We start from the raw sequence: 12428 nt of genomic DNA, 5'->3' as shown, positions 1-12428 counted from the left end.
TGAAAGTCAGTCAGACTTCATTGCTTGATCACAATTAGACAAGAATGAGCCAAGACATTATTTATCACAACAGAGCCGGCCAGCTAACCGATCAGAGCAGCCTGGGCTCTGGTTTCAGACAGAGGGTGAAAGAGGTGCTGCAGCACAGGCAGTATGAGCTTTTTGAACATTAAAGCATGGAGACGTGTCACAGTAGAGGCACAAAATACAGATATGAAATCTAAAAGCATAATATACCCCTTTTAAGAAATATATAATAACCTGAAAATGACCTTAATATCATCTTTAAAAAAGGAGATTTACCAGACAAACATGATTGTACTACAGTGACTCAAGGATTGACAAATGTTTAAACTATAACTAAACAAAAGCTTGTCCTGCACATATCCGAGTGACACACTGTACAGTATGTTGTCTACATTAAGTTTCGATGCTCTTCACTACCTAGAGAAAAATTAACCGTTTGATCAAAGCCTATTTCAGAGCAGGCCCATGACACCTGAGCTGCAGAGTGACACGTTTATCGTTAAAAATTGTGTGTTTAATGTGTTTGCTGGAGTGTGAAGGTTCCGGAAAGGAACCGTGGTGCTTCACCGTAACGACGGGTTGTAAACAAGCCAGTTGACTCAGGAGGACACAGAGGCGGGCTGCCAGAGCTCATTCTGCATTCATCACACTCCACTTTATGTGCATCGTGCACAAGTGTAAATGAATCCTGCCGACAGTTTTCAAATGAAAACGGAGATGTGGAGTCACGAGGTGGCCCGGGGGGAAATGGAGGTTCTAGGAATTCCTAGAACGATGCTCTAGTAACGAGAAAACGTTTCTTTATTAATGTGTTGCAAGAGACGAGAGAAAGAGACTGAGTGGGTAAGAAAGAAGGTTGAAAGGAGGGAGTGAGTGTGTGAGGTGAAAGTCAGTCAGACTTCATTGCTTGATCACGATTACACAAGAATGAGCCAAGACAAACTAATTCAGTTGATTGACAGTATTTACCTAAATTCAGTTAAAAATGTTGCCATTTGATAGTGTAGTCTGACTACTACTACTACTACTACTACTACTACTACTACTACTACTACTACTACTACTACTGCTACTGCTACTGCTACTGCTACTACTGCTACTGCTACTAATAATAATACATTGTATTTCTATAGCACACTTTAAAAACAACATTATCTCAAGGTGCTTCACAATGCCACGAGGGAGAAAGAAAAAAAAACTAAATTGAAATCAAAAGTTATCTGAGGAACATATTTAATAAAATACATTTAAAGGAATCAAACTAGGGAGCTGAGTTTTAAAAAGATAAAAGAAAAAGTTTAGGAGCATAAAAGGTTAAAATATTAAATAAAGCACAGTCTGAAGTTTTGAGGCTCAGAGAGTGGTGCAGGACCCTGTTCTGGAAGTTAACGTTTTTTCGAATGCCCTTGTTGTGAGAAGCCTGAAATAGATTCTGTGGCTGAAGAGATTTTCATGTTTTGTCCTACGATCGAGTACCCAGATGATGCACTCCTAGGTTAAAAGTTGAGTGTGGAACGCTGGACACTAATAACTACGTTACAGGGATGGTGCATACACCTGCGATTGCTCCAGTTATCACAGCACTATACATATATAAGTTGTACGAGAGGATATTTCCCTATATTTAATACACGTACTACTAAACTACTGCTGAAAAGCAGGCACCATTAATTGTATTGGGATGAATGAGTAGTCTGTAATGATTTGCTACTGTAAACAATAACATTGTTAGCTAGCTATCGTCACCTCCGGTCAGAGCACAGAACACTATGCAAGACTCCAGGGTCAAAATGAACACACTGGAAAATTGTTGACAAGCTACAAGAATTACATTTTACAGTTGAACAATAAACTCATCTGAGAACTCTTGTGTGATGATTCTCAAAGTCGTGTCCACGGCACTCTGCCAGAAGCGAAAGGTTTTCAGAAGCATTATTTACACGATCAAAATCCTTTTTGTGCCAAATCTCCTCCAGACATTCCTAAGATACCACATTAACTAAAATGTGCTAGACGTGAGGTCACAGTGACCTTTGCTCGCCAAAATCCAACAAGATAATCCTCAGGTACAAGGGGATGCTTGTGCCAAATTTGAAGGAATTTTCTTCACGTGCTCCTGAGATATCACATTCACCAGAATTGGTCGGAGAGCCAAACAACCCGAAAAGATAACTCCCATTTGGGGGATGAAAACTAAAAGAGGGATAAGAAAAAAGGCAATAATTAAGTGTGGTAAAAAGTCAAGTACCACTTATTTACATCTGTCTTGCTGAGGTAAGTGTATGGGAAACTCAGGTAAATTTCCCCTCTCTACCAGTAACACGTCGTTTTTATTGCATCAAACATATCAAAATGTATCTTCGGAGAAGACAGATAGATCGCCTTTGAAAGTGAGTGCCAGTCCTGTGAGAGATGAAGGTCAAAAAGAAGAACTGCGGAAAGTCTAATTAATGAGTGGGTGAGGTAAGACAGAGTGGCCTCACATGATGAAAGCCAACACTGATCTAATAAATCAAGACAGACACAAAGTGGTGACCAACAGTAATCGCAGGGACTCGTCAACAGTGGAGCAAAGAAGAAGCATGAATAGAGAACTGCTAAATGGGAAGCCGGGACGGAGAGTTTCTGAATGACAGAGTGAACAGTAGAATCAGAAAGAGGCGTGTGTCGGTCTTCCTTTCCAGATTGCCTGTAAACAAAGCTCTGCTGAGTCGCCTGCTCCTTCTAGGAAATGCAATTTGTCTGATTTATTGTGCCCTTCTTTATAAAGACAGATTCGTCCTCTCCCAGGGAAAAAAGGGTGAAAATTATTTGTGGCAAAACGTGTCTCTGTTCGGACGCCTGATCTGCTTACACAATCACTCTTGTCAAACAAAGCACAGATCCAAATAGTCTCTTGTTAATGCGTCACGGTGCCGGGGCTGACAAATTAGTTATCAATTGTATATCGATCGCACCTCTGACATCTAGACATGTAATTCCAGATTTCATTGATCCCATGTCAGTGATTGAAATGGCAGCGGGAGGGGAAATACTGCTGATTCACTCTGAGTGAATGCCTGTGTGTAAGACCGGATAAGGATAATTTTAGAATTCAAAACAACAGTAAATTTAGAAACCTATTCGTCGGAACACAGCCATACAGGGGTACCGTAAAAGATGAAAGGTAAAAAGATGGAGTTAGTGTCAAACAGAGGTGGAGTGGGTGTTTCCACGCTGAAGATGAAAGGCCTTTGTTGGCCGCTGAGTCCAAACAACTCCAGTGTTCTCTGGGAGGCTTCCAAAAAGCCTTTTTAAAGAAGGTGCTATAAGTGAGGCAGCTTTAGGAAGGGAGCTGTAACAGCATGGATTGATGTGTCGTCTAAATATTTGAATAAGGAGTAAAAGAAACAAAAAAAAGGAGACCACTTTAATTTTTGAAGATGTTGAAGGTGTAGAAAGGCATTCTTTAGAGAATCACATGTCATTTTCTTTTTTGGAAGGTAAAATTTGGCTTGAGGTTGAATATTAAATATATTCTACGTATTGTGTTGTTGCTAACATTTTGGACAATTTGTCCCGTCTTTTTCAAGCCGCAAGAAGTCTATAATCACACCTGGAGGAAAGCAGGCAACAGGAAAAGGGGATAAAGAGAGCAAAATGAAATGTCAAAGCGAGGTTATGAACGATAATGGAAGATGCTAGCCCGCACAAAAAACTCAAATCATACTGTAGCATTATCCTAGGTATTGTTTGTATACTAGGTGTTAACAGTAAGAGAGTGTCTATAAAGAAATGTGTCCTTCTGGTGAACGTGAATACAGAATCTAAAAGGAGATAAGGAATCAAATAGAAAAAACTGTATTTTCAACTGCAACCCGTATTTAAGAGAAGAGTTGATTTTCAAGTGTGAAGCCTAAAATATCAGTTAATAAAAAGGTGTGTGGCTGCTTTTGGCTGAACATTTTGCTATTAGATAAAAAAACAGATATTTGGAAATTATTACATCTTGTCATATTTCAAGATAACCTTGCAAAGGACTGTGAGGATTTCAGAGACTGTATGTGTTCATAGAGTGTGTGATGGAGAGGTGAAGTTAAGGTGGACTAGTGCAGGTCACGTTTTTGTAAGTTATCATTCAGAACTGGTATTGTTATGAGGGTTAAACTATTCGATATCAGCCACACAACACTATTCAAGCACAATAAACGCTATGCACAGATAAAGAGAAAGGCCGTGGCAGCCAGAGAGCGAATCTGAAAAACACAGACGGGAGAGAAGGGCTATTTGTTTGGGTGTCGCGCTCACATATCGACAGTCACACCCTATTATGGCGGACTCCCCGTTTTATTGAAGTTTTCATTCCAAAATGAGAATCCTTCCTGTTGAAAAAAGTGTCCGGCATTATCTGAATCACTGCTGGTATGAACATTAATAATACATTTTATTTTAGGCGCCTTTCAAGACATGCAACATTAACATAATCCTGATTCATGGCCATTAAACTGAAGTAAACTGAGTTTAATCGAGAAATGAACACCTTTATACTTTTTATTTTAGCATTCTCTTAAACATTCAGGAACTAGCCGGTCATAAAGAGGACATATTCTGCTCATTTTCAGGTTTCATATTTGTATTTTGTGCCTCTACTATGACATGTTTCCGTGCTTTAATGTTCAAAAAGCTCTTTATTTTTCTCATCCTGCCTGTGCTGCAGCACCTCTTTTCACCCTCTGTCTGAAACCAGAGTCCAGTCTGCTCTGATTGGTTAGCTGGCCGGCTCTGATGTGATTGGTCCACGACTTAGAGATGTCCCTCCCCTTAGACTATCACATACAATGTGTTGGAGCGCTAGCCAATAAAAGAAGTGATGTCACTATGTTACGGAAGCAAACAAAGGAGTCAAATCAATGTGTTTCAGGCAGGGGAGGGTATGACCATTAACATGCACATAAACCTATCACACACACTACAGGAAAGGAAAAACCCCAAAAAGCATAAAAGGGCCCCTTTAAACTGTAGACAGGGTTTTGGGTGGTGACGGAGACCAGTCACAGCAGGAAAGCTTTCTCCATCCAGGATGTAGCTCTGCCTCTAGAGGTTCCATTTGGACACTGAAAATGAAGTGGCTTGTCTGCCTAGTCATAAACACCGGTGACGTGGACGCTAAACAGATGGGCCTCTCTGTCAGATCTCCGTTCTTCCCTCCTCTTTTTCCACATTTCTACTCAGAGTGTGTCCTGGTGTGAACAGTCTTTTAACACCTTTCCTCCTCTCCCTACTCTGCTTCAGTCAAAACTCTTCATCCCTCCTCAACTCTGCCTCCGTCATTTCCCTAACTCTCTTTTTGGCACACACACAAGCACTGTCCTTCACCCCCCTGTCCCTGTCCCAGCAGACACCACTCTCTGTGTCGTGTCCTGCTGCAGAGAGGTCTGTTGTCAGTACAGTCATCTGTTCCTGAGTCACCACCAAAAGGACATCCTGCAGCTTTCTACCTTAGTGAATTCCCGACAGAGTAGTGCAGGAATGAGTCCTCAAACCCGAAAATGGGATGGCAATTTACCACTTTTGTTTCCAAAACAAAAATATGTTTTTTTGTAAGAGGCCTGAAATAAGGTCTGTGGTTAACACAAGCTGAAGAGATTGTAGCATTTTCTTTTACGCCATAAAACTTGTCAGTCAATACTCCACTTCTAATGTACGTAGTATTTATGTGTAAAAAAAAACAGTTGCCAACAAGTGGCTAAATGAGACTTCTTAAAGCCATCACGCCAAATATTGGAGTCGCTGTGTAATGAATGGATTATGGATTAATGCTCGCTCAGATGGACGGTTGTGGGAATCAATACTTACGTCGCCTGGTGTAACCCCCTGTGCACTCCTGCTTTTCTTCATGCTGAGGGATGTTCAGCCACTCTTTGATCCTCTCCTGGTAAAAAGCAGCTCTTTCCTGCTCCTCCTGGTCTGGGCAGCCTCAGCAGTACGCCTGCACATGGGAGGCAGAGAGGAAGGGGAGGGCAACGATAAAGTTACTGCTTTCAGAAGTGATCCTGCCTCCCTCACAGTGGATATCTTTCCTGCAGTTTTGGGGCATCGCAGCTGTATTGCATTTCTGCAGTAAAACCTTTCATTTCCTTCTTCAAAATCTAGTTATGTGTTGGTCAGTTGTGCCAATGCTACCAAAATGTAAAGTAGTGGCCTGCACTGCCGCACCGGTCAGGTTATTAAAACATTTTTTAACAGTCAACCCTTGAAATGTTGTTCTTATACAAATATCTGTTTGTTACCAACTGGATTCCTTGCTAAAGCGGATTGACCTGTGTATATTGACTGTTTTCCCCACACAACGTCAGACCTGATACACACCACTTTATTAAAAAATAGTTCAAATCCACCACAAAGTCTAAAGGTATTCCATATAGTTTGTTCAATGTTGTCTGACTCTCCAGAATGAAAGGCAGAATTGTGTTTTTAGAGTTGTTTATGCCTTCTTATTATATAATATCTTTTGCTAACTCCAATAGTGTTTTCTTGTCCGACTGATTATTTATGTTCATAGTCATACGATAGATAGAACGATAGAACGATAGAACGATAGAACGATAGAACGATAGATAGATAGATAGATAGATAGATAGATAGATAGATAGATAGATAGATAGATAGATAGATAGATAGATCGATAGAACGATAGAACGATAGAACGATAATACTGGTTAATTTTTATTTCTATTTCTTCTTTATGTTGATACTTTTGAATTATTTATTTGTTATTAATTGTGCAATGACTGGTCTTGTACTCAGCTGCTGTAACACAAACATGTTCGAGTAATAAAGTAATTCTTATCTTTTATTCTTATCTTATCTTATCTTATCTTATATTCCTGAATGGCCTATACTTAGTTACATTGCCATTTGAAAAATAAAGATAATTGTGACAATGAAAATAGTTATACAACAGTGTATTTGTGTTACTTTTATGTCTAAAGAAAAATGTCAGAAGAGACTATTGGCCCCCGGGAATATTCACATTATCAAATCTGGCTCTCTTTGAAAATTCCCTCCATTTAAATTGTCGGTCAAAGTTTACATACATGGCATCAGCACATTTCTATGAATAGAGTACATTTACTTGTGTAGCAATGTGTTGCATGTACTATATCAAAGCAAAACGTTTGTCACAAAATGTGACAAATCATTTCCGTAGGTCAGTAAAAACACACCTAAGGTTTTCCTAGTGCATTTCTCACTTGACAGGTCATATGCCAATTTCATATACAGTCGCGGAAAAAAGTTAAGAGACCACTTCAGCATTATCAATGTCTATTGTTTTTTTATTCATATGTGTTTGAGTTAAATGGTTTAATTGTATTCTATAAACTACTGACAATGTTTTTTCTGTGTTGGAATTCAACAAACACTGGAATGGCTGCCACACATGTAGAGATAAAGATTTAAGAAACATTTAGAGTGGTCTCTTCATTTTTTCCGGAGCTGCATGTGTGAGAGATTTAGATAACTGAATAGATAGTTCTGCATGTCATGGCTCAAACAATGAAATATTCTTTAATAGTTGTGAATGACAATTTGATCAGCAACGACGTGCAGCTGGTTAATGTTGACATTTTCAAACTTTTTACACACGTGCCAAAACGTGCTATTTGCTCGAATGAATGAGAAATGCAAATCTACTGTGAACAACACACTAATTGTTCAGAGATTAGAGCTTACTGTTTAGAAAAATCAATTCAGGAGTTATTAGAAAAACTAATACTCCAAAGTCACAGCTCAGTTGGTACAAACACACATTGATATTTGGCAGTGACGGTAAATATGTCATTTGTAATAAATGACCTCAAAAACAAACAAGAACTACAAATAAACACGCTGCTTTAACCGTGGTGTGTTTACCTGCTTAAAATACCCTCTGTGAAAAAGGGTCTGAGAAATAAAAAGTGCTAAGTGATAGAGAGCGTGGTGTGTGAGCCTGGAGGTCTGTTGATCCAGTCCTGTCAGTCAGCCTGATGAATGCAGTGACTGTACACACATCAATAATACAAATACCACAGCTGGTGGAAAACCACCAACAGGCAGATGCATGATCATCTATGTGGAAGATATTAATCTATATTTTCCATGTTATATTGCTAAACCCCCCTTTCCATGTTCCTCGGAAATCACCACTTAATTACCAGGCACTGTGTCCGTTTGTTTACGTCAGTGTAGTGCTGTGACTCAATATGCGGAGTTTCGCAAAAAGCACTAATAGGACCCAGATGCAGCACTTATAGCGGTCAAAGAGTGGACACTTTGTGCACTTATAGACCACTATTTTGGCTACGTAACACAATTGTGGGTGCTGTGGTTACCAGCAACTACTAACAAAATATAACAATGCTAGAACATTTTTTATAAATGTTATTTCATTCAGTATTTAATAAACGTACTACTATACTGTAGAAAAAAAACAAGTCAATGTTCATTGTATTTGGTTAATTAAGCATTCTGTAATGATTTGCTACCCTGCCAGTTAGCTAAATGCACAGCCACCGTTTGCTATTTAAGAGGCAATATTATTCTTATTAGTTTTCCCCCTGTCTGTAGAGTGTTATATACGTTTGTGTGCAGTTAAATGGCCTGCAAAGGCTGAAATCCCAAAGTTCCTTCCAGAGGGATTTTCTCTCCCACACAGTACACCCCTGCCTGACAGGCCTCAAGATTCAAAGATTCAAAGGCTTTATTGTCATATGCACAGTAGCTTCAGTGTAGATTTGGCAATGAAAAACATAAGTCCCAGGACATAAAACAAATAACACCACTTAAAATAGTGAAATAAATAACTGAATATGTGTTTACTTCTGTTACATAACGACATCAATATGCAACACATTGTCATCTCTAATTAGTTGACCGATCACAACAGAGCCGGCCAGCTAACCAAACAGAGCAGACTGGGCTCTGTTTTCAGACAGGGTAAAAAGGTGCTGCAGCACAGGCAGTATGAGAAAAATAAAGAGCTTTTTGAACATTAAAGCATGGAGACATGTCCCAGTAGAGACACAGAATATAAATATGAACCTAAAAATAATCTCTTTAAGATAACACTACCAAGTCCAATATGTATTGCATGCAGTGTACTAAAGTGAGTGTCACATTGAGACACAGCAAAAGACTGCTGCTGAGGGAGGCTGGGATCTCTCCCGGTCCACCACATCTATACTGCATGCGTGACTTCTTGCTGCCCTCAGTTATTGTGACCAATAAGTGACATGGGGGTGAAATGTCAGCGTGTACACAGGTTTTGGTGATTTGAGAACCGCAAAATATTATTGAGTAATTTATAAGTTGGCATAGATGTGTCCATTAGGGGATGTCTTTATTCTGGATAACAAGTCAATGCCACGGTTAAACAGAACAGATAATTTCCCTGTCACAATATGCACTCCTTTAAATCCCTTTGCATACTTTTTTTGTTCTGACGTTAAACAACTAATAGTCCCTTCTTCACTACAATTCAAGAAATCAAGATGATGTTGTAATTTACCCCCGTCCAATAATAATTTATATTGATTATTGCTTAAACTAAGTTTAATACAACTCTGTGAAACCTCTGTTCACCGGCTGCTTAAATGTATTAGTTTGCCTCGTCCTACGTTCAACGCGGGTTTGTAGCCTCTCGAACCAAGGCTTGTGAGTTTGTTCTGCAATCAAGGTCAAGCTGCCAGGAATTATAATATGATGAATGGACCGCAGAGTGGAGAGACACTTTTTCAAACAAGAAGAGAGGACAGGTTGAAAGGTTATGTCTATCTAGGATGCAAGTCCAGCAGTAACATGTGTGAACAGTTTGTTGTTACACTTTAAGGCCATCAGTGTAAATCACAAGACAAAAGGTCAACATGTGTTTTCAGAATATAAGTTTAAGGAATTTGCACTTTGTACACCAAACCTTGTATCTGTGGAGTTGTGTTATGTTTTGTAACAGGGTCCAAGGGACCAGGGATCAACAAGGGACCTTGTCAGCCTCTGAGAGACCAATTATTATGAATTCAGGTGGCATGCCCCATTTAATTATTTCAGGCTGCAAAAGTTGAGTTTGCCTAGTTTGAGAAAAGCATCAAAGTTCCAAAGCCGGGATGGTTTATTGTTGGACAGAAACAAAATCTAGGAAATCTTCTCCAAAAAACTTCTATGAATACATACTTCTAACGATCGTTAATCAACACCAAGGATATACAGCTCCTAGTCAATGCACTTTATAGGAAGATGTACAGTTTTATTATGAAAATCTGGTAAAGCATTAACTGATTTAACAATGACACTGTATAAACCAATTCGAGTAGTTTTTGCTTAAGTTTGCTCAATGAAATAGTTGCACTGCCTGATTAGATTTGAAATATGTGTGTATCAGGGTTTCTGCTAGGATTGTTTCTTGCCGGTTTATTTTACCGGACAATTTCAAAACTTAGTGGTTATGTTTCAATAACAGATGTTACAAAAGTAGCTATAATGTTAACAAGTTTATTTCCCCGCCCCCCAAAGGCTAGAGCCTGATTAAGCTCTGGTTTGTCGCCGGTAAAATATGCTGTTGTTGTTGTTGCCGGTTTATGCCACAATAAGATAGCAACAAGTAGTCAAGGTAGTCAGATTAGCTTCGGCTGCTATGCTAACATCACCTGTCTTATAAGGGACAAACTTTCATAACAGCATTGTGATGCCAAACAGCGTCAATTCAGACTGAACTACATACACTGATGGGGATGGGGGGTATGCATCAGCTGCTCGTGTGACAGTCAGACAGTGAATACTTTCCAGTGGCCGCTGCCGTGAGCCAATGAACCACAGCACTGTGGCAAAAAGGATAAGGTTTGAGAAGCAGTTCTTTAATTCAATCTGGCTTCGTATGACAAAAGCAACACGACCATCGACGCAACGCAATCCCCGACTGTTGTTGTTGTGAGCTGCGTTGGGGAGAAAATCAGCGGTGATGTCATGACGCAGCACCAGTAATGTAGCTGTCAAAACACAAATGTCTAGGGATAGCCTATGTTATCTAAATGTTGTATGAGCATTATTACTGGCTTTGGATTTACCGTTTTTTAATACATTTTACCAGCTAAAAACCGGTAATTACTGACTAACGGAAACCCTGGCGTGTATGTTTGCCATCTTGTAGGGCTGCAACTTCTGATTTAAAAAGCAAAGGCCATAAAACACTCAGAGCCCCAGGTGACATCTACACTGTGTTTGAGCATGGCCAACAAGTCCAAATTATTACATTAGTAATGATGTAAATCAGGGCAGCAATGAAAATCCTTGTGTTTACCTAGCAGGAACCAGCAAATGTTGGCAAATCTGATATGTAAACAAATTGGTTATCATATTAATCAGTTATATATATTTTAGCAAGACTGACAGCACATGGTTAAGCACTTTGAAATGACTTCACTTTGCTCATGTACTCCCAGGCCGATCTAAATAAATCAAATAGCATATCACAAATAAAACCTTCTTTTTGCTAATAGCATGACGGTGATAAGGTCAGAGATCATTACATCCAGGGAAGGAATAAGCGGGAGACTGAGGAACGTTCAAACTTCAAATCCAAGAGACTTAAATTAAAAGACAGACATTGTACAAAAGAGACTGGTCTGAAAATGCACTGCTGAACTTTTCAGAGAAACAAGTTTCAAGTAACCTCTCATTGCTGTTGCCCCAGCAATTGGCCATCCCCATGGCGGCTGCCTGTACCTCTACAAATAATGGATTGTTGATGTGAAGAGGGCAACAGAACGCATGGTCATGAGGTAGCACTCGAGATTTAGATTGAAGAGATTTGGCTGGGTTTTTAAAGAGAACACCAGGGATCATTGTGCTGGCCGTGTACCAGCATGCTGAATTTGCAACGGCAAGGGTCAAGCAAAGGCGTTGGATGGACTTTGCTTCTAGGTTTTACTTCTTTCTTAAAACAAGGCCAGTTAAAGTCTGAGAACAGCCCGGGCACAAAGGACAACAGAATATATATCATTGCTTTAAAAATGTAGATATCATTATCGCCTAGACCTCAACTTCTAAAATAATGAATACTTTACCGAAAATGAATCCTATCAAATGAGACTTTGAGCGAATAGCTAGCAATCCAATAATATAAAAACATACTTTATCGACAGTCAAGCTTGAGATAGGAAGAGATGTACTTAGATAATAGTAGGAAAAAACTCCAAGTAAGGCAACTTTATAATCCTGCCTATTTTTTGGGATCCAATCAATTGCAAAGTATTTGATTAAGATCACTCTTGTTACTATAATGCGCTCAAATATTGTGTCTCACTATAAAGTATGTCCGATTACAGAAGCCTAGGTCACTCCCTGTGTTTTACTGGAACTTAAAGCCACCATTGCTCTGGAAAATCGATGTG

At 39.4% G+C, this 12428-nt stretch overlaps 1 protein-coding gene across 2 annotated transcripts in view; it reads right to left on the bottom strand.

Annotated features, from left to right (window-relative positions):
• Positions 1-12428, bottom strand: part of LOC134865529 (3',5'-cyclic-AMP phosphodiesterase 4B-like) — a 63984-nt gene that overhangs the window by 40114 nt on the left and 11442 nt on the right. For both annotated transcript variants that reach the window (XM_063885106.1, XM_063885107.1), the window contains one exon: positions 5863-5995. In XM_063885106.1, coding sequence (XP_063741176.1) covers positions 5863-5904 — 42 coding nt within the window. In that variant the 5' untranslated portion in view covers positions 5905-5995. The remainder of the gene's footprint in view (positions 1-5862; positions 5996-12428) is intronic.

The sequence above is a fragment of the Eleginops maclovinus genome, chromosome 6 (assembly GCF_036324505.1).
Source record: "Eleginops maclovinus isolate JMC-PN-2008 ecotype Puerto Natales chromosome 6, JC_Emac_rtc_rv5, whole genome shotgun sequence".
Classification (NCBI taxonomy): Eukaryota; Metazoa; Chordata; class Actinopteri; order Perciformes; family Eleginopidae; genus Eleginops; species Eleginops maclovinus.
This window is presented reverse-complemented; position numbering and strand designations above follow the sequence as displayed.